The 23,294-nt window shown below is 39.1% G+C and overlaps 1 protein-coding gene across 2 annotated transcripts; it reads left to right on the top strand.

The window, feature by feature from the left end:
- Positions 1-1,179: 1,179 nt before the first annotated feature.
- Positions 1,180-22,113, top strand: LOC129777866 (zinc finger protein 208-like). 2 transcript variants are annotated; one of them, XM_055784430.1, is made up of 5 exons: positions 1,180-1,630; positions 1,695-2,571; positions 2,633-3,322; positions 9,413-9,947; positions 10,019-10,604. In XM_055784430.1, exons 1-5 carry the CDS (start codon positions 1,496-1,498, stop codon positions 10,338-10,340), a joined length of 2,559 nt encoding a protein of 852 aa, XP_055640405.1. In that variant the 5' UTR covers positions 1,180-1,495; the 3' UTR covers positions 10,341-10,604. The 2 variants fall into 2 exon arrangements, with proteins under 2 accessions (XP_055640405.1, XP_055640404.1); XM_055784429.1 differs by lacking the exons at positions 9,413-9,947; positions 10,019-10,604 and adding exons at positions 20,323-21,009; positions 21,500-22,113 and having other exon boundaries at positions 1,181-1,630.
- The last annotated feature ends 1,181 nt before the right edge of the window (positions 22,114-23,294 follow it).

Below are 23,294 nucleotides of genomic sequence, written 5' to 3'. Positions count from 1 at the left end.
CAATTGATGCGTTTGAACCGTGCACTGAAGGGAAAACGGCCACAACACGAGCAAAGACACGATAAAGTTATTTTGCAGCACGCCAATGCTCGGCCGCATGTCGCGAAACCGGTCAAAACATACTTGGAAACGCTGAAATGGGAAGTCCTATCCCACCCGCCGTATTCTCCAGATATTGATCCGTCCGATTACAACCTTTTTCGATCGATGCAACATAGCCGGGTTGACCAGCACTTCTTCAACTTTGATGAAGTCAAAAATTGGGTCGGTTCGTGGTTAGCCGACGAACCGGCCGATTACTTCCGCAAAGGGATACGTGAATTGCCAGAAAGATGGGAAAAAGCTGTCACTAGCGATGGGCAATACTTTGAATATAAAATTTGTAACCATTTTTGCAGAATAAAGTATTAATTTTTGAAAAAAGCCAGACTCCTGATGCTTGTGCCAACATTGAATTTAACGACAGAGATTTATTGAAAGATTGTGATCACAAACGCTGTATTACGTATTTTATCAGACTTCCGATGCTTTCAGAATTTTTCCTTTGGGTCGTATATCCGTGCAAGAGTGACACACCAAGAAAATGATATTTTTCTCAATTTTAGCATTGGACTTTTCATAGTTCGCTGTGATTAATCTTTTTGTAGGCAGCAATAATAAACTTCGAAATAGGAATTCCAGCATAAACCATGCTCGCTGCACTAGGTCGCGAGATCCAGCAATCTTTAATTTTGTACACCTCCTTGACCAGTCCAGCAGTCTCCCTTGCGAAGCTCCAGAAGAATTTATATAATGATGTCGATTTGTAAACACTGTTTTTATTTCCACTGACAAATATTGAAACTGAACGAACGCAGAAATTAAAATGTAAACAAAAATTGAACGAAAACATTGCCAACATATATCGCGCGCGACTTGACATGCTAGGTTGAATCTAAAAAGTTGGTCCGACTTAAGTTGCCAGTTACCTAGTGTGTATGCTCCTGTTTGATTACACATGCTCTCAATCTTTTTGCGATATTCGTTAAGTTGGTTTCCTAGTGTGTAAATAGCCTAAATCAAATCAAATTTGTCACCGAAAACGAGAAACCAAAATTCCGTAAAGAAAATAACTAAAATAAAATCATAGTGTAGTGTAAACAATCGCATTGAGTGCAACAAGTATAATTCTGAAGGGATGACGCATGACGTCTACGCAACAGAATTCACCGTTGTCCAGTGAAAAATTTAGTGAATGGATTCGTTTCAATTTCGTTTGAATAGAACTACCTCAACTCAGAGAATATAGATTAACCATATTAATCTGAACAAGTACTTGAATAAATTTCAAGGGTTCGTTGTGAATATATGTAATATTCAAGGAATCTACTGAATATGTACGACGAACAAACGATCTCTGATTTGCGCTACTGAACCCAATCAGCGATACTGGGCAACAAAAAAACAATAATCCGAGTGGATATTTTGTCTGGAAGCGTCCGAAAATAATATTCAAATGGCTACGCAATCTGAAATGACCGCCCTCTGTCGCCTCTGTTTACGATTCTCGCCATGCATGGTTCCACTATTCGAAGCACTCATAGGCGAAAAATTACTAGTCGAAGTAATCCATGTCACTGTTGGAATCGAGGTAAGCAACTCTAGCGCTACACTACTTTGGAATGAGAAATTATACTGTTTACTTTTACTTCCAGCTCGACAAGAGTTTTGATTTGCCGCGTCAAGTTTGCCAGGATTGCATCGAAAAGGTGAATTTTATGTACGACTTTCAGCAGGATCTGATCAAATGCCAATCGATGCTCAGAATGGGCAAAGATAAGGGCGATACAAAATTTGGGATTGCAGAACAAACTATCGGCATACCCTCAGAGGAAAATGGAATTGATGCCCGTAGTGATCGAAGCTCAAGCGTGAGATCAGAATCCAGAGATTTAGAAGGAAGCCATGACGAAGTCGCAGGTTCCGTCCATGAGCAGATAAAATTGGAATCAGTCGACATCAAACAAGAACCATTGGATTCCCACAATGATGAAATGGATGATCCAGACTATGTTAACGATATTGTTGATTTTGATGACTCTGAGGTGCAAAACGAACAAAATTTAGATGCAGCGACAACCAAACCAAACAAATGTTATATTTGCGACACCATTATCGAGAGCAAAAGCGAGTTGAATGATCACCTAGAGAGTCACAAGAACATGTTACCCTTCAAATGCCTGCAGTGCAGTACGGAAGCAAATCCTATCGAAGCATTCCACGTGACAGCGCTTAACAAACATTTCGAAACGCATGGCTTCCAATACGTTTGTCCACACTGTCCATTACGGTATCGGACCCCGAGCTCATGTGTATATCACGTGCGGACCAATCATGATAAAAATCAATCCGAATATCACTGCGAAATATGTGGAAAAGTTTTCAGCAATTTGCAAGTGTATCGAAATCATGTTAACGCACACAAGAACGTGATGACGGAACGATTTAAATGCGAACCCTGTCAGAAAACGTTTCATTCGAGCAAGAGTCTCCGGACACATCAGAAAAGTCTCTCACACGATGCGGTTATACGTAAGTATTACGAGAGATTTTCAGAAGTCGACCAACAACTCAGTAAATTCATATTTTCCAGGTAAGAAAGGGATGGGAATAATAATTTCGGAGTCAAACGAAAATAAAGCATTGGCCGGTAAACGGAAAAGGAAGCACAAGGCAAAAGTTGACGATGTGGAAGGTAAAACAACAATGTCCTCAGAAGAATATGGAGCTTCAAGTTCTATCGTGAAAATGGAACGAAATGATATAGACGATGAAAAGCCTAGTGTTCCGAAGAAGCGGAAGGGATACTCAAAGATAGTGAAAACCATTCCAAACAAATGCCACATTTGTGACACTATTCTCGAGAGTAAAAACGAACTCGTCGAACATCTCGAGAGTCACAAGCAGATGCTTCCGTACAAATGCACGCAGTGTAGCACCGAGGCAAACCCTATCATCTATACCACTCTGCGGCTTTTGAACAGACATTTCGAAACGCACTGCTTCAACTACCCTTGTCCCCACTGCCCGTTACGTTATCGGAACAGTGATACGTTAACATATCACGTACGAAGCACTCATGAGGAGCAGACAGAGGAATATCAGTGCGAGACCTGTGGAAAGGTGCTTACCAATGTTTATGCGTTTCGGAATCATCTCGTCGTTCATCGGAATGTGATGATGCAACGATACAAATGCGAACTTTGCCAAAAGAACTTCCGTTCCCGGCATTGCCTTGATAAGCACCAGGCATTGCATTTTAAGCAGCAACTTCGGGCTGGAAGTAAGTATCGCGATTCATTCTCCTTTTTGTTTTAAGAAAAAAGCATTAGCAACCACAGAACGAAACTTATTTTTTTTAATCATTCTAATAGCTTGAAATGTCTTGTTGAACAATTGCCAATGAGCGAGATGATTCTTCTCGATTTTTACACGATTCTGGATCATGTAATGCTTTCAATTCATATACAGTATTGGAAATAACAAAGTAAACAACTGGTACCTTTCGGTATTAAATTCGATTAATCAAATATCTACTATAAAGAAGCTATAAAGCTATACAACAACTATAAAGCGATTTGATCATCCCCACATAATATAGTCAAGATATCTTGATGCAGCAAATACAACTACACTGATTATTCACGCATGTTTAGGCGACAGCAAATTTCGTTTAAAGCTCTGTCGATTTGCTGTCGGAGAATAAAAGGTGAGCAAGGCTGGTTCATTCGATTTCGTCGAAATCTTTTGCAAAAAAACATTGTGTTGTTTGTCAATCTTCGTTTTCGGTATCTTGAGAAAGGTAAAAACATAAACCATTGTAGTAGTATAGGTAAAACCACGAGTAAAAATGTGTTTGAATATCGCAAAAAGGTTGAGAGCATGTGTAATCAAACAGGAGCATACACATTAGGCAACTGGCAACTTAAGTGTTTGTGAGAGAAGAGCAAAGCACCCGGTTCGTAATAGTTTTGAAACGTAAATAGATCAATTCACTTCTCAGACTGTGTGGCGCTTCACTGACACAAGTCTTAGAATACATTTGAAAAAAAAAACAATTGAATACTAAAGTAAAATGTATGAACGATGTGTTCCGATGAACAATTGCAAACATAAATATATATAGAAGGTGTAACGCGAGCGTAACAAGAGCAAATTTATAACACGTGCGAATTGGGGCTCTTTTGGTATTAACAAGTTCTTCCACATAGTAATTGATAATTCCTTACTCTTTTCCTTCGTTGATCGTATGGTTCGTATGGTATATCCACGTTGGAGAGCCTTAACCCTTCTCTTCGTTGGCCGAGTCATTTTGATTGAATGTAATACTTTTCCGTTTACTATTTTTGAAAGCATAGGCAGCCGTGGCAGTGTTCCATTGCACCATTGCGGAAAATTGAAAAATGGAAATTTAGCTTTCAGAGCACTAGCTCGAGTTTTCCGACGTTTTTCATTATACATAGCGACGGCAGATGAAAATTTAATATCTTGTGAGTAATCGATTAGAGTTTGGTCGATAAAACTTGAGAGGAAGTGTGCGAAAACGATCATTTTCTTCATACTGATTCGCAAAATTATTGATTTTCAGGCGAGGGTTAAGAGAATAAGATGAAAGAAATGACCATTGTGCAGCCATTTGTGGCTTCCTTAAGTACATATATTTATTTGGGACTAGCTGACACGGCAAACTTCGCCCGTCCAAAATTTGTTTTTTGTTATCAATGTTATCAATTTTCTTACTATGAGCAAGTTCATGGGTCCAATCGCAGAACTGTTCATTGATTGATCTTCTAATCGACCCCGTTTAATTTTGTATGGCAGCCCCCCCTTAGAGAGGGGGGTAAAGTGTCTAACCACCGTAAAAAAATTATTGCGCCCTAAAACCTCCGCATGCCAAGTTTGGTTTCATTTGCTTGATCAATTCTCGAGTTATGCAGAAATTTGTGTTTCATTGGTATGGCAGCTACACCTAAGAGAGGAGGAGTATCTAACCACCATAGAATCATTTATTGCACCCTAAAACATTCACATGCAAAATTTGGTTCCATTTGCCTGATTAATTCTCGAGTAATGCAGAAATTTGAGTTTCATTCGTATGGCAGCTCCCCCTTAGAGAGGTGGGTGTTAGTCTAACCACCGTAAAACATTTATTGCACCCTAAAACCTCCACATGCAAAATTTGGCTTCATTTGCTTGATTCATTCTCGAGAAATGCAGAAATTTGAGTTTCATTTGTATGGCAGCCCGCCTTAAAGAGTGTGGTGGGGTCGGGGAGGGTCATAGAAACATTTATTGCATCCTTAAACCTCAATATGCCTAACTTGGTTTCATTTGATTGATTAATTCTCGCGTAATGCAGAAATTTGTGTTTCTTTTGTATGGCAGCCCCCCTAAGAGGAAGGGGAGGACTATCTCACCACCGTGGAAATATTTATTGCACACTAAAACCTCTACATGCCAAATTTGGTTTCATTTGCCTGATTAATTCTCGAGTAATGCAGAAATTTGTGTTTCATTTGTATGAACCACCAGAGTCTAACCACTATAGAAACATTTATTGCGCCCTAATTCCTCGGCCCCAAAAACCCCTACATACCAATTTTCATGTTGATCGGTTCCGAGTCCATAAGAATCAGACAAACAGACAGAAATCCATTTATATATATATATATATATATATATATATATATATATATATATATATATATATATATATATATATAGATTTATTTGATCAGTGGAAATTCAAAATCTGATCGTTTTCAAAGAAAATCGAATGTGAGCTACCGTGAAATCGCAGAAAAATATGATATTTCGATCGGAGTGGTTTTGAAAATCACGAAAAAGCATAATACGCTGGACACAGTAGAGCGGAAACCCGGAAATGGTAGGCCTCGTAGAACTTCAGTTCACACAGATCGTCTTATTCGCCGCTTCATTCGACCGGATTCCGATAAATTTTGTCGGGTGATCCAAGAAGAGTTAGGCATCGACATAACTAGTAGGACTGTGAGTAACCGACTTCGTGAATTTTCAAAAAGTCGCTTTTTCAAAAAGAAAAAGCCAATATAAGATTGTTTGGGCCGATGAAAGTATGTTTGAGCTAAGAAGACACAAAGAAACGTCAGCGGACTCGTTGCCTGAAGTATGAGCGTCTGCTATTCAGATTTACTAAAGCAACAATTAAACACGGAGGAGGATCGCTGCTTGTGTGAGGCTGTTTTTTATGGAATGGGGGGCAATCTTGTCAAGATCGAAGGGAATATGACTGGTGAATCCTACGTCAAATTTTTGGAGGAAAACTTAAAGCCGCCACTCAGGAAGATGAATATGAAAGGCTATATTTTCGAACGAGAGATTGACCCCAATCACACCTCGAAGGTGGCGAAGCGTGTAGAAACCAGTAATGTTTTACATCCAGATATTCTAATCTTCAACGGAGAACAACCTTTCTTCGTTAGAGGATACCTTTTTCGTTTATTTATCTGTTCCTAAGATATTGCATGGCCTGCTATTACATACATTTCTCTACAATCCCTTCTTGTTTTTATTGAAAATAAATAAATGTAGCTCATGATCCTTGAAGTAATGATGTACACATTCTACATTCTACACATTCCTTTGTTTGGATTATTATCTATTTCTTCATCCTCTACTTCGTCTAATTCTTTGTCCTTATCTTCATCTTCGCCTCCAGTTTTCTTCAAATGTGCAACATTACGCTTATATTCTCCTCCCTTTTTTCATAGACTTCAAAATACAGTCTGCTCCATTTCTCCGTGCAACAACAAGTTTTCGCTTCCACAAGCTTTCAATTTCCGATCACAACCTTTCGTTGGCGAATACCAACAGCCTTCAACAGGTTCCAAGCCTCCGGTGTAATCAAATTGCGATTGGCTCCGGAGTCCACTAACATGTCCAGGTTCACGCTACCAATGCAGCACGAAATCAAATTAGACTTGTTTTCGGAGTAAAAAAAGCATAATACGTCTTATCAGATTCAACATTCTCAACTTCCGTATCAGATTTCGTTTCAGCAGATTCAACAAGCCGTACTTTCTTCAATGGCTCAATCTTTCTGAACAAGTAAAATACAATACTTTGTTTTACGACACACCGTTTCAAAATGACCTCGTATTTTACAGATCCTGCATTCTTGATTACGCACCGGACAATGCGGATAATTCGGAAAAATGACCGTGCCTTCCGCAAATGGAACACGCTACACGATCATGTGGATTTTTGTTGCTGCGGATCATCGAACTTTTCACAGTCCGGTGAACTGCGTCATCGAATTTTGGAGCCTGTAATCCTCCAATTTTCCGCTCTTTAACATAATACTCTCTCTTATCATTTAGTTGAGAGCTAGACAGACTCTATACTTGTTCCTCGCCACTTTCATTCATAACTCCTAAAGCCTCGAATTGTGGAAGAGTTTGACCCTTTTTCAATATGCCATGGTAAATACCTAACTTAACAACTTTTTTTCTAATTTTAAATTAATTATGAAAATTCAAATTTCGCTACCAGCAGGTAGAAACATCAGGAATTCAGAATACCATCGCTACCATCAAGGTAGAATCTCCTTTTACAGGATCCGAGATCCCATCGCTACCATGTAGGTAGAAACTCCATAGTATGGATTCGAAATCCAAACGCTACCAAATGGTAGAAACTACATTATTTGAGTCCGAAACTCCATCGCTACCAGACTGGTAGAAGAACTCCATTCATTGGACACGAAGTCCGACCGCTACCGAAAGGTAGAATCTCCATACCGCTACTCAATGTAGAAACTCCATTCAATTCAACCGTTGATAAATCACACGGACAATCTGAATTCATTTAATAATTGGATGCAAAAAATACATTGACTAATTACCTTCTGCTTTCACCTCGTCGCCAGATTGTAGAAACCAGTAATGTTTTACATCCAGATTTTCTGAAATAGTTTTCATTGAGCTCAAGCCTCTGCCTCTATTAAATAGTTTTTTGTAGTTTTAAATCTTCATTTGAGCTTCATCGGTTAGCAAAGAAGAAAATGCATACAAAGCATACGTACGGATCCGAAGGAAATAAAATCCCAAAAGAGAGTGTTAAGTGAATAATTATGGTTTGATTCAGTGAAAATCCGGAGTCACTGTTCATTTTATACCAGCAGTCGTAGTAGGTGTTTTTGAAACATCTGGCAGCAAATTATCTGAAAAATCTGTATCTTTCGACGGGAAAATTTTCATGTCGATCCGATTTGTTTTGAAAAAGGTGGGCAGAATGAAAGTCGAGAGAAGAAATTTGATTTTGGACACCCACATTAAAAATCCGGCGTGGTCAGGTACTAAAATCGCGAAATCGTTGAAAGAGGCTAAATCGACCGTGTATGATGTAATGAAACGTTTCCGCGAACGTAGAACCCTTGCTCGGATAGATAAGAGGAAGCATCGTTGGGTAACTTACGATCGGAAGCTTAGGTTGAAGATATTGAGAACAATTAAGACAAGCCCGGTACTCTCGGACTACGACATCGCCAAGAAACACAAATCCAACCAAAGTACCATCGAGAATTCGTATGCGAGTAGGTTATCGTAATTTCCGTACCTATGAGCAACCAAACAGAACGCTGGAGCAAAATCTGGTGGACAAAAGACGCGCTCGAAAGTTGTACAACAAGGTTTTGACGAAGTACGAATGATGCATGCTGATGGATGACAAAACGTACGTGGAGATGGACTTTGGACAGCTCCCAAGCCTGCTATTCTATAAAACCATTGTCAGAGAAGATGACCTCAGCAAATTTAAGTTCGTTTTTGGTGATAAATTTTCAAGGAAGTTCTTGATTTGGCAAGGGATTTGCAACTGAGGACAGAAAACTAAGGCTTTCGTCACGAACAAGACAATGGACTCGGAAATGTAACGTTACCGTGAAGAGATGAACAATTCTCATGTAAAAGACCTGAATGTTAGGGCACACATACAACAGTGGCATCCGTGCTTACTGGTACTCACTATGGGCCTGATCACCAGCGCCACCTCACGATGAAAAATGAATTGTATGCAAGGTTATGCACACCTCATTTCGTTTTCACTGTGAAGTGACGCTCGTGAGCAGGTCCTATATTGCTCAAATATGCAAGGTCTCCCATCTAAGTGATGGTGAAACGCGTCTTTTTTGTTTTATCATGACTGAACAATTTATATAAACGAATTTCTATTTAATGAATATTTTGTCATTTTTAATCAATTGAAAACACATTACGTAAGATTATGCGAGCAAACAGGTGTTGTTCTGTTCGCATAAACTGACTACAATGTTCATGCTCTTACCTCACTCACCTGATAACGTTAAAAACATCTGATATACTTCGATGGTCGACAGTTCCAGTGATCGCAGAAAGAAAACAAATTTCTATGACGTCCGGAAGAGATGACCTGGATTTGCCGCAGCCATCTTATGCTAGTTCCGAAGCAGAAACCGAGATTGATACGGATCTGCAGATCGTGTGTAAAGACGTGCAATCACAACCGGTCGTTCTCGTTCATTCTGGTTCGAAGCGACCATCTAAGCGAACAGCGGAGGATCTGAAGCGTAGGGAGGAGAGGGCCTCCAAGAGAAGGCCCATTTTGGAGGGCTGCCGATGCAAGGAAATTTGTTACGAGAAAATCGGACCCCAGCGAAGATCTGAAATCAATACTTGGTTTTGGGGATTGACGGCGGCGGAACAAAAGTCGTTCATTTGCCGGCACAGTAAACGTAAGCCTGTTAAACGACGGCGTGGTCAGAAAACCAGCTCTACCCAGGACTTTCGGCGACAATTTTCGTACGTGTATCAGCTGGAAGATGAAAGAGGAGTACCACAGGATGTATGCTGTGCTTTCTTCCTGAACACATTGGGCTATGATATGAAAAGCAGGTTTGTATTTTTATTGCATCCAATAGCTGTTAAAAAATAATAAAAATCTTTATTGATGTTGGTAACTTCAGCAACATAATCTATCGGTACCAAGGTCAGGCCCATAACGATGGTGCACTGAAAGAAAAACGTGGAAGATATGTCCGGTCGACAACACTTCAAGACATCGTCAGGCGCGACATTATGCTTTACTCAACGACAAACTCGCACAATCTGCCGTCGGACTTTTCAGCTCGAAAGATGTTTGCTTCATTTAAAGAGCGCCAATTACAGGCAGATAAGCAATCTTGCAGTTACAGTTTTTACTGTAGGATAATGAAGGAGCTGAATATAAAATTCACTCGATTAGGACATGAAGTATATGAAGTCTTCACAGGACACGAAAACACATGAATTGTGTACGGAGAAACATCTGATGGAAATTACAAAACCTTCATTCAATGTACTGAGCAAACGACAAACAGAGACACATGGCATCCAAAAATCACGGAAAGATTTTATGGTTAGGAAAATTTTGCTTGTATTACTGAAGAAGAAACGCAGTTAAAGGATCGATCTATCTGAATATAAAGGAGCTCATAAAAATTTAGAATAGTTATGTTACATTTCAATCATGTAAGCGACTTGAAAAATATACATATATTGAATTAAATTGAAGTAGTCGTTGTTGTCAATAATAGAATTCAATGAAAACATTCTCTATCCATTCTTATCGTAAACAAAATATCAGAGGATAAAGAAGATAGCTTCTTGTATAAAATTTGTTTATTTTTAATAAAACAACTCATCTCTGTTTCGAAAAAGAATTTAGGAAAATTTTAGCAGGTCAAATGTGTCCAGACACCTGAATACGAAAATCACAGTAAATTTGCACGCCTGTTAGAGAGTTTGATAGTCTCAAGATTGGGTTTGGTTCAGGCCGTAAAAGTCCATTACGGGTCACCTCACTGAATCTATAAACGCTTGAAATGAGTGTCAATGAGTTAGTGAATATATCCAAATTTGACATCCTCATTATGGAGTTAAGTCTTGTTTGTTCCGGAACTCGATTCAGAAAAAAGGAACTTCTACACTTCTAGCTGAAAGCTCCGCTTGAAATAGCGTGCTTACAAAAAATGGTTGATACACTGGATAGGTGCGAAAAAGGGTTATGAGAATTACGATATGTGAGGATTGGGCTACCCAAATATACATGATTGACGTAAGCACCAACATGATCGAAATCCACTTTTTTTTAGTGATATCACGCTCACGTCCAATTTTCTCGTAACAAGTTGCCTTTCATCGACACTTCTCCAAAAGGTGCCTTCTTTTGGAGATCCATTTCTCTCTATGCTTGCATTCCTCCACTATCCGCCTAGATGGACAAGGTCGCTTCGAACCAGAACGAACAAGAACAATCAGTTATTGCACGTTTTGACACGCTGTCGACAGATCCGTATCACTCTCAGTTTCTGCTTCGGAATTAGCATAAGACAACTGCATCAAATCCTGAAACATTCTTCCGGATATTATAGGAATTTTCTTCTAAATTTCTTTTTTTTCTAATCACTGGAATTTTCGACCGTTGGAGAGAGAGTGACATTTAGATCATTAGATGAGCGAGATAGATAGTAGTCAAATTTTACGCCAAACTAGCGAATGAACATTCAACAAAGCATTTGTTTTGCATATAAACTGACGTAAAGGGTTTTAAATTGAACTCTAATAACAAAAACTTATAAAATCCACCCGGCACATTTTTGCTCGTTGGTAGTTATTAAATAGACAGGTTATTTGATATAAATTGCTGACGTATGCTGACGATCTAAAATTTTTTCGAGTTGTCTCAACGCTAATAGACTGTTGTGCATTGCAATCGGACGCCGACACGATTTTGGAATGGTGCAGTCCCGTTCAAGATGGATGTTAATGTCAGCAAATGTTGCGTGATTTCATTCAGCCGCTCACGTATACCGATTGTCTTCGACTATAAAATGGCGACAACAGGTTTGAAGCGTACGAGTATCGTAAAGGATCTGGGAATTCTCGTAGACAGCAAACTAAGGTTCACGGAACACATTGCGTCAGTCACTGCGAAGGCATACTCCATGTTAGGTTTCATCAGACGAAACACGAAATGCTTTGAAGATATTTATTCTTTGAAATCGCTGTACTGTTCATTGGTGCGTAGTGTGTTGGAATACGGAGTACAAGTTTGGGCACCGTTCCATGTAGTCCACATACATCGGATAGAGCGAGTCCAAAACATTTTATTCGGTATGCTCTTCGGAACCTCAACTGGAGCGATAGGACGAATCTGCCAGTGTATGAAAGCCGTTGTTTGCTGATTGACCTTCTTCTTCTTGAATGGCGTTAACGTTCCCTGTGGAACTTTTGCCGTCTCAACGTATTTACTAACTAGCGTCATTTGCTAATACTATGTTGAAATTTCTTAAGCCAAATAAAACGCCTTGAATGTATACCGAGGGGCAAGCTCTTGAATACGCGTGACCACAGTGCAAGTCGAAGGAAATTTCTTTGACGAAAAATCCCCCGGCCAGATCGGGAAATCGTACCCGAACACCCGGCATGATAATGTGAGACGCTAACCACTCGACCACGGGTGCACACAATTGCTGATTGACCTGCCAACATTAGCAAGTAGACGAGTGCTTCTTCAGCGATTACTCGTCTTTGATGTCTTTACAGATCGCATCGATTGTTCAGACATATTAGCGAAACTACGTTTCAACGCACCTTTTCGAGTGACGCTGCAATCAATTTCTCCGCTGATCGAATCACCGCACAACCTATGGTACGAATAATCCGTTGGACGTCTGTTGTAGCAAGTTAAACGAAGTGTCTTATATGCTTGACTTTGGTATATCAAAGAATGTGTTTAGGCTTAGACTTAGTATTTTTTATGTCGAAGATAAACAAACAAATAAATTGTTCACAGTTATGATTGTTCTGTGAAAACCAAGGAAAAGCGTTACCCATCACTAAATGTTTCTGGAGGTTACGTCAATGGGCAGTGGAGAAAATCCCTCTGAGTGCAAGTAGTAGTACACTAGACTTTACGTACTGGTTTTGCAGATAAACACATTGTCAATACTGATAGCTCCGTCAACGTTGACTGTTCAGTCATCGGGAAGTTAATAACGCACTCAATTGAATGAATACAGCAAGTTTTCTTTCTGCTGTAGAGGGTGATAGAAATCAACACCCCATCTTTCGAGAAATTGGAAATTCGGTATACCAGGAAACGAGGAAGCCGACCGGCTTGCTAATGAAGGGCGGAGAGGTTCCATCACTCCCAGCACAGAGGTATGACCCAGCACAGGGATGGGCAGCAACTTTCTTGTGAAAAAACAAGAAGTGGGATATATCTGTGATATAACCGCTAGGTAGACGTAGGACTACCGTTGGCTCGGTAATTATTTATTTGAAATTGCATCTGAATCAATTCTAAATGAATGAATGAATGAATGTTTTGAAAGATTGCTGAAAGTTTCCTTGTTGGTTGGATGAGTATAAGTATGGAATTGTTATTAACATAAAATTCAACTCTTTCGAACTTGTTGGTGGTCCCGAAACGAACAGATGGAATTTGGTCGGCCTTGTAAAAGTAACTGAGGATGTTTTATATATGATTCATTTTTGTTTTAGTGAGAATAACACGAGATTTTTCATGAACACTTCTTGCGCAGAATAGAAACTGAGGGTGCCACTTCACGGTGAAAACGGAAGGGCCCCTACGTAATCAATGATATTAGCCAACTTTGTATGGTGTCGATTTCATCGTCATTATTCACAGTATTCATAACCAGTATGCATTAGCAAAGTTGAAGTTTTCAAAGATTATATACGACTTTGGTCAAATCGCGTGTTGAAACCATCGAAAATATACAAAACTCTAACTTTTTTACCATATATTGACGACATTTAATGGTTGAAATGAATCTAAATAGAAAAAATATCAATAATCACGACCGAATTTTGACTTTCAGTGCGTAGAATAAAAAAAACAGTATCATTTTTGTGGTTCTGAGCCCTAATGTAGGTGTCGCATGAGTCGATTCAGCTTTGCGCAAATTCGTCAATTGGATTGCATCACGGGAACATCATGTCGAATGCGTAAATGGGTGCGAATATACCTTCGCTCGGACGCATTCACACGCAAACAATTTTTCATGACTGCTCCATGCGAAAACAGAACAGAAACTGATGCGAGTAAAAGTACTCACGCCTTGCATGTGTCCGCTATGGTTTCCCAAACACTAATGCAAGCGAGCAAAAAAAGTCACAGCTTGCAGGTATTCGCTATGACGGTTTCTCCAGATGCCTAGATTTTGCGTCCGTGTTCGGGAACACATTGCGATCATCAATCATCATCAATGAGCAATGATAATTTCAATAGCTTGCTTTCGAAGCAATTCGAAGCAACGATTTTTTGGACCATTAAGTGACAATCATATAACTCGTTGACATTTTATCTTTCGGATGAAGTTATTATTATGCCGCTCCATTCAGCCGGTAAAGAGGTATTAACGTGCAAAACCTTGCACTCCAGCGTCACTCTCGTTTTCGAAACTATGAACTTACACCCTGGTACAGGAATGAAAGACGTAGTTCTACGTCAAAAAAGTTGATGGGTCTGAGCCTAGGGGAACGGACGGGATCTTGACATAGGACTGTGATTGTGTGTAGTAATTGCATTTGAATAGTTTTTTTATTATTCAAAATTTGTAATTTTTTATCTTTTGATATATCAATTGGAAGCCCTGAAAAAAGCCGTTTCCCTGTATGAACCTGTATCCTTTAACGGGTTAGATGAGATAACGTGGTAGAATCTGGAACCACATTCTGTTCAAAAATGTACACAAAAATACCAATACTACCCTTATCTTCTGTTTATTCAATTATACAGAAGAAGACAAAGAATATGTATCATTTTCTTCTTATGTATAGGAAAGGGAAAGGAGAATGGGCATGTGCATTCGAGGAAGTGAAGCGGGTTTCTTAGAAAGACATATATAGCATAGTATTGAGATCACAAATACTCAAACTTTCATAATCTGAGTATACTCTTTCAGTCTTCTAAATCAGCAGCCAGTTAAATTCATTCACTGCCTTATTTACATAGTCAAACAACATGCTCGATATTATGACATCCTGGACCACAATTAAATGAATTGTTATTAGTGAGACCTACACGATAAAAACGTGAATTGAGCACAAATTGATCGGGCAACACACAATACAATAACTGAAAAATGCATATTATCGGTGAATGGAGAATAATTCATTATACGCATCAGCTCACATTGTGAGCTATCGCCCGAATTTAGACGAAAAGATTGCTCGTTGCGTCTGGGGAAAGTGAGTGGTTAGTGCAATCGAAGGAAAAAACACCCCTTATAATCGTCAAATTGTTAACTTTTTTAATATATTCACTATTCATGTTTTAAGCAAAAAAAATGCTAGATAAATTTTCGGTCTAATGGTATATAACATAACATGTGTCGCAATAACGATTTTGAGTAATATGCGTGTGAAAACTCTTAATGAATCGTAGCATTTTTTCGTAGAGTGACCCTCCTATATAGAAATCAAAGACATAGTCCTATGTCAAAAAAAAAAACAAATGTGACAAATGCTTGACAGTAATCGCATTTTCACGGAAATCATGCGATCTGTGGATATCATTAAGCAGTATGGATTAAGCAGATATCCTGAAAGAGGTCGGTACAGATTTGATAATAAAAGAGATGTTGTTTCATCAAGCAGTGGACTGAATAACGTGCATCTCTTTGTGTGTTTCACATTCACACAAAATTAAAAAAAATCATTTCCACAGACTCCGGCTGACACGCTACAACTATTGCCCTATTGAAGCTGTACAGTGGAAGTTCTTATGATTACGATTCCTTCCCTGGAATGACCCATTGTTCCTGCTACCGTATGAAACTAGATATCAGTTGCTGAACCTTTTTTTGACGTCAGAGTACGTCTAACCGAAATATATCGGGAGTAAAATGAAAACCTAAACACAGGACATGCTGAAAAAATGAAAGATTTCGAATCCTTATAACTCGAACATTTCATAATAGATTGGGGAGATGTTTGTATCAATTGATAGCATCAATATTTCTACACATCTATTACAATCCAATAAAATGATATTATTCATCAGATAAACAGTTGAATAACTGTAAAATGTTAAGGGTTATCTAAAAATTTTGTTTTTTTTCAATTGTTTTTCAATCAATCAATAATTTAATCAGTGCAAAAAAATGATTACCAAGCCCACGGCAGTCCCACGTCAACCTTGCGGTTATATCATAGATATAACCCACCCATTTTTTCCTTGTGGGGAGTGCATATTGAGGAAGGAGTAGACTGAAACCAATTGCGAGATGGGTGCCAATAAGGAATAACATACCTAATAAAACTTAAACCAATCCTCCTTTTAGAGCTTATCAATACCAACATTTTGCGATGCAGAATTTGTCAATATCTTTATACTGCTCAAGGTTATTGATGGGTGTTCACCCAAAAACTCATGATTTCAATTTTAATTTACTCAAATACAAAAATTAACATATCTTTGAAAATCACATATTATATAGAGTGAAATTTGTTCTTTCAAATTCCGTCAACAAACATTTTACATGTTTGCCCCAGAAAGAATGGCAAGCAATTGAAGAGAGTGTATTTTTTTGGGAAGAAATATCAATAACTTTGAGTGAAGTTGAGATATTGACAAGTTCTACATCGCAGAATGTTTGTCTTAGTATGTTCTAAAAATCTTTCAAACAGTTTGTATGTAGAATTTAAAATATAAAAGTTAGAGCAAAAAAACAGTTTTTTTTCATGGTGACCCTAACGCAATTTAGAAAAAAGGCGCTATATCGGTTATTTCAAGAGATAGAAAAAAAACTCTGTGTTACAAAGATTCTCAGATAACTGGGACTTCATTGTCGAGCTATGTCTACCTCTATCTATAAAGTTAAGAAAGTTAATTTTTTTTTCATCGACGATTTTGGTCACCCTATTTTTTGATAACATAAAAATAAGCGCTCTATCATATGTAACAACTTTGTCGAAGACAGTTTTTGTCTAGAGAATAACTGCCGAGCGCTATTGCTAATTTCCACTTAAATGCATCTCCTGGACCATTGTGCAATGGCCAAGAATCCAGTACTGAATTACCAAACTTATCTGACTAAGTTGTCGTAATAGGCTAATGTATTTCCTAAAAATGTTTTGAAGAAACTTGAAAAAAAAATGATTGCAGCTATTTCTGCCTGAAAAACTGTTGGCCAGTTTCCCATAGCTACAGATATTTTCATTCTGGGGTCATTTACTCCTGCACCTGTTTTGATACCCATTTTCGACTCACTCACGTGGTTGAACCATTGCAAAGAAATTCACTTTAGTGAACAATTACCACTTTTAGATATTGGGTTAAATTCCCAATCAGTCGTGGATCTTCCCGGATTGGAAATTTTCTTGACATGCCTTGAAAAAGCTTTGTACCTGAAGTTTAGACTATGTTTATGTCAATGTCGATACGGATAGAACCATTGTTTTTTCACAGTTTTTGCCTATTTATATTGTTCGATTATTAGAAATTCATGCCTGCAACAGAGTCAGTTCGTTTTTGTTTTTGTTTTATAATACTGGTCTTTTAATTTTAATGCAAACATAAATATTATATATAAGATAAATCGACCTGTTCAAACCATGGTATGGGTATGAGGTGCGTCATCATCATTATCATACCACTCCATTGAGCCATAAAAAAATATAACGCTCAAAAGAAGATTCGATCCCCCCTCGAAATACCAAAGAATACCAAGCTATACCAAGCAAAGAGTTATCATCGATTCTCCGTTTTTCGCACCATTCAATGCGGTGGCAGAAATGAAATGGGGTTGGGAGAGAAAAGCATAGTGTGAAGACGAGCGAACGAGTGAGACCATTTCCCTGTCGCTCTGCAATCACTACTAAATGTATTTCCGAGCGGGCACCGGCTTATATACAGATTATTGTGATTTCAAAGCATTAGAGCACTCCTAGTGTAACGTTCTCGTTTTCGAAACTTTGAATTTACACCCAGGTACAGAAACGAAGGACGTACTTCTTCGTCAATAATGTGTATGTGGCCAGACAAAGAGGCTTCTTCCGAAACGTTCCAAGTATGTTGTTTCTGATGATGTGTGATGTGTGTGATTAACTAACCGGATTTGTACGAGCAGTTGCAGAAATTTGGTTTCACCAGTTGCTGGTTTTTGCGCATTCAACTCCGTTGGTTCCCGGCCAGCGATTCGGCTTCGGATTTCCGTCACTGCTAGACAGTGCAGATTTTCGTAGTCGTTTTGTTGATCCAGAAAAATGCTGACTCAGTGCTAGCTCCATAGTTTCCCTAGCTGGGACCACAGCTGCGACCAGACTCTACCTCTTCTGGGCTGTGTTGATGTTTATCTGCCACGGTGTGTGTTCGACTCAAACTCTCAGCCGGGTGCTATGATTGATGCTAAGATCTTTAGCAAAATCTCAAGCAGAACTGTCAGTGGGATACCCAATTCATGGGAAAACAAAGGGAAAATGTCAGTGGGATACTCGATATGTTGGCTCCTGTCAGTTCAATAGGAGTTTTCTAAAGACGTCACCCACCTGCAAACTCCTTATCCATGATACGATAGTTCGATCCGCTCTCCTCGTTGGTGCCCATTCATGATGTTTCATGGTGTCGTGTTGCAACTTGTGATTGTGAATTCTGCTGATGAGGTTATCTCCTGTTTATGGTGATAGTTCATGGGAATTTGCTTATATTTTAAACTGCTCGTGGGAAATGTTTACTGAGTTCGCGGTTCGATGATCATCTGACCTTGGACTGTTAGAACGTGAAATTTGGATTGTTGTGCTGCTGGGCTGGGTTTCGTATATAACAGTGCATCTGAAAAAGATTGTTATTTATATGAATGATCCTAAATGCATAAAATAAAATGGCAAGAGGTGGAAATATAGGGTTGGGGAAAAAGAAATGTCGTATTTCTGGTCGAAATTTGACGCTTTATTTAACATACTTAAAATTATCCAATATAAGTCAAATATGAGCCGTTTTGTTCGCAAATTTGTAGCCATCTAGAAGGCAGCTTCATTATCCACCCCTTATAAAACACCCCCCCCCTCTTTATATGCAAAAAACTCAGACAGCCAGTTTTCGCAAACCTCTTTTGAGGCCAACTTAGTATCACCAAGAGCGTTTTGCATGGACCGGAAGAGATGATAATCACTTGGAGCCAGGTCCGGACTATACGGTGGGTGCAATAGGACATCCCATCCGAGCTCCCGTAGCTTCTGGCGGGTCATCAAAGATGTGTGAGGCCGAACGTTGTCTTGGTGGAAAACAACACCATTCCTATTGATCATTTCTGGCCGCTTCTGGTCCATCGCCTGCTTCAAACGGTCAAGCCGCTCACAGTAGAGAACCGAGTTGAGGGTCTGGCCATAGTTGAGCAGCTCATAGTGGATGATTCCCTTCCAATCCCACCAAACACACAGCAAAACCCTTCGGGCTTGGCGATGGTTTGGGCCGGCTCACCGCGTTTCGACCACGACTTTTTTCGCTTTAGGTTTTGGTACGTGATTCACTTTTCATCACCAGTCACCATCTTCTTCAAAAATGGGTCGAGTTCGTTCCGTTTCAGCAGTGCATCGCAGGCGTTGATTCGGTCTAAAAGATTTTTTTGCGTTAACTCGTGTGGCACCCATACATCCAGCTTTTTTTTGGAATCCAATCTTCTGCAAATGGTTCCAAATGGTTTTATGGTCTTTACCCAATTCCTGGCCAATCGAGCGAGTGCTCACATGCCGGTCTACTTGGATGATTTTAACGATTTTATCGGTTTCGACGACGATTGGCCTACCAGTACGAGGTGCGTCTTCGATAGCCACTACACGAGAACGAAATCGATCAAACCAACGCTGTGCTGTGCGAATCGTTACAGTATCGGGTCCATAAACTACACGAATTTTTTCGGCCGCCTTCGTTGCAGTTTTAGCTCGCAGGTAGTAAAAACGTAAAATATGGCGAATTTCTTGCTTGATGAACTCCATCTTTGACGCGCTATAACTTGAGACTGAAAAGGACAATCACTACACCGTCAAAACGACACTTGTAGTACATATTGTCGTCTTTAATCCGCCGTATAGTATGACCCGATGCGATAAGTACAACACAAGATATGTTTAAGTGTTGCCATATATTGACAATATACAACATTTCTTTTCCCCCAACCCAATATGATATTTAGTAGTAGATTTAAACTATTAAAGCGTAGCAAAACTGTTCTACAATCAAATAATTTTTTTATCCTTTAAGGTGTGAAAACAAAGGAGACACCACAAGAAATGAGCAATGCGGACGCTGAAACAGTCGAACAGAAATATAATCCAACTCCAATAGTAAAAACAGAGCCAATCGACCCGGAGGGCACTATTGATCACGATGAATTGGCTCGTCAATCCACTGATGAGGAAAGCAATGATAGCGAGAAGGATGAGTCTAGCCGCTCCAATGAACCAATAAAATTCAAGCGAGGTACCAAGGTGGCCAAAATCATTCCAACTAAGTGCTACGTTTGCGGTACTATTCTCGGAAACGAAACCGAATTCGATGAACATCTCAAAAGCCACAAGGATATGCTACCCTATAAATGCGGGCCCTGTAGCACAGATGTCCATCCCATCGTGGCTCTCACTGTGGTAGCTCTGAACAAACATTTCCAGAGGCACGAATTCAACTACGTTTGTCCGCACTGCCCGTTCCGGTATCGGAAGAGTTCTTGGCTGACGGGTCACATACGAAGAATTCATGAGGAAAAAACAATCGCATACACCTGCGAAACCTGCGGGAAAGGGTTCACTAAAATAAATCACCACTCATATCTGAAACATATAAACCGTCACAAGGATCTGATCACGCAACGGTACAAGTGTGAACCCTGCCAGAGAGTTTTCCCAGCAGAGGTTGCCCTGAAAAGGCATAAAGTGTCGTTTTTGTGTATACGTAAGTATTGATATAGATTTCTAGCGTTTACAAGTGATGCTCAAGTGGTTTAAAATCAGGAATCGCTGCTTGTTTTCTAGTAGTGGCAGTGAAAATGAAATGGTGTAACGAAATGACCATTCAGGTTTGACAACGGAGGGTCATTTTTTTATTCGCTATAATACTTCGAGATAAAACTGATTCAATGATTCTGGTTTCTAAATGATTAGAGCTTTACTAATCAAATAATCTTAATTCGAAAGACTAAGGTTTATTTCTATACAGAACTTCTAAACAAATCTTATATTAGCCTTTTCGTCTGCTATGACAAACTACCCAATTAAATAGTACCCAAGGCAAACGCAACATTCGGGTCATATCATTAAAATGCCAGCCGGAATGTGCATAGACTCACGGCATATTTAACCTATCCGAATTTATTTGTAGGCGAACGGGTTACATATCAATGCTTCCACCTTATCCTATATTAAGCAGATAATTTTCTTTCAAGGTAACACGGAACGAATGAAAACGACTAACACAAATGGAATGAATTCAATGCCTAGCAATGATGATAGCAATGATAAGGCATTTCCTGGAACCGCAGAGAAAACTATCGCCGCTAGAAGTGACAATCAGAACGAAGATGCATATTTCAGTCCGGAGCTGATAAAATTGGAACCGCTTGGTATCAAAACTGAACCAAATCAATCCGATTATGAAGAAATGGTTGAGTAATGAAGACTACTCCAAGCAAATGCTACATCACACAGCCGACACAGCCGTCACAGCAGGATGCTAGGAACATGATTTGATATTGGACGTGATATATTTGATCTAAACAAGATTATTTCCATATTGCTCTGGTACTGTTTGGTACAGGAGGACATCCTGTTTGAATCTTGCTATCAATAATTGATCACATCGCAGCTTCGCACTTCGGTATATTCTGTGTGAACTAGAAAATCAATGATTCTGCCCTTGAATCCATTCAGAACACAAAACAAAATAATACAACCTGGAATCGAAGCATCGAAAACAGCAAAATATTACTCAGGTAAGTTGCCAAATCATTTGATTGAGCACTGGAATCCGTATTTCAAATAAAAATACGTTGTTAGAAAAGTATTTTTAAATCATAGTATAAGACTGATCCGAATATTCCGAAAATCTAACTGAAGTTTAAATTTGGATGTTTGGAATTAAAAATTGATTACTTCTGGGCGTGATTAGTCTTTGTGTGAAAATAATGTTAATCTAAATGGGGATCCCATTTATGGATCCCACTGATGAATAGCTTGCTAAAGATGCTGGAGGAGAACTCTTTATTTCACACCTGGTCGGAATGGATAAAAAAGTGTTCTTCTTTTTCTATTATAGAGGATTTAAACTGTGCAGTTCTTTCACCTCTAGCCTTGTAGAAGACTGATTGGAAGGTGGTCAAATGCGGGTCCTAAAATTGGACAATGGGGTTGCTACTCCGTAGGAGTACTCCTACGTGCCTGGCCACGTACTGAATAGAATATGCATTACCGCCTCCGAGTTTCAGCGTCGCGATTTTCAATCCAGCAAGCTCGAAACGAAAAACTCGGTCTATTCGCTCGAGAGTTAGCAAAACTTTTGAAATTTCCGAAATTGTGTGATGTTCAACGAGAGAAGCGTTGAAAAAATGGAAATGTTTCGCAATTTTACGTCCAAAAAACGTAAAAGGGGGGTTGAATTAAGAATTTGGAAGCAGAAAGTTGCTTACCAAAATATGATTGCAAGATTTTGGACATCAAAACGTAATTCCTGGTAGTTTTTGATGTGTACAGACAAACCTTTTGTTGTGCGATGGATAGGGACCGCACAAAAAAACGCATAAAAGACTCGTACAAAATTTCACCAGTATCTTTAAAAAATCGTGTTCGCTACACAATTTGAAAAAAAAATTATAAGAGGTTGTGTCCAAGACGCGACCACATTGTTGACCTAGAACTACGTTGATATTTTATTCAAGTCTCTTGTTAACCTTCCAATACTCGCGCGAAAAATCGTAATTTGTGTACTCTGGACTGCACGCGTCTCTGTGATATTGCTATTGTGTATTTTTAGGCGTTATTGGTATTTATTCAAAGAAAAAGATATAATTGAGTAAAAAAATCTAGGAGGTTGTGTTCAAGACACGACCGCATTGTTGGCGTAGAACTACGCTGTAGTTTAATTCAAGTCGCTTGTTTATAACTGCGGATATTATTTTATAATGCTACGAAAGTTTTGAAATAATCATTCTACCAGTTTGGTCGCCATGAAATGTTTTTTTCTAT

This window comes from Toxorhynchites rutilus, chromosome 3 (genome assembly GCF_029784135.1).
Source record: "Toxorhynchites rutilus septentrionalis strain SRP chromosome 3, ASM2978413v1, whole genome shotgun sequence".
Taxonomy (NCBI): Eukaryota; Metazoa; Arthropoda; class Insecta; order Diptera; family Culicidae; genus Toxorhynchites; species Toxorhynchites rutilus.
Note: the sequence above shows the minus strand (reverse complement) of the source record. Positions and strands in the feature narration are given on the sequence as shown.

Bases quoted from the DNA above. Each gene is read 5' to 3' on its own strand.
- LOC129777866 (XM_055784429.1), top strand. From the start codon at position 1,496: ATGGCTACGCAATCTGAAATGACCGCCCTCTGTCGCCTCTGTTTACGA. The intron at 1,631-1,694 runs GTAAGCAACTCT...TTTTACTTCCAG, and splicing joins ATGTCACTGTTGGAATCGAG to CTCGACAAGAGTTTTGATTT. The intron at 3,323-20,322 runs GTAAGTATCGCG...TTATCCTTTAAG, and splicing joins GCAGCAACTTCGGGCTGGAA to GTGTGAAAACAAAGGAGACA.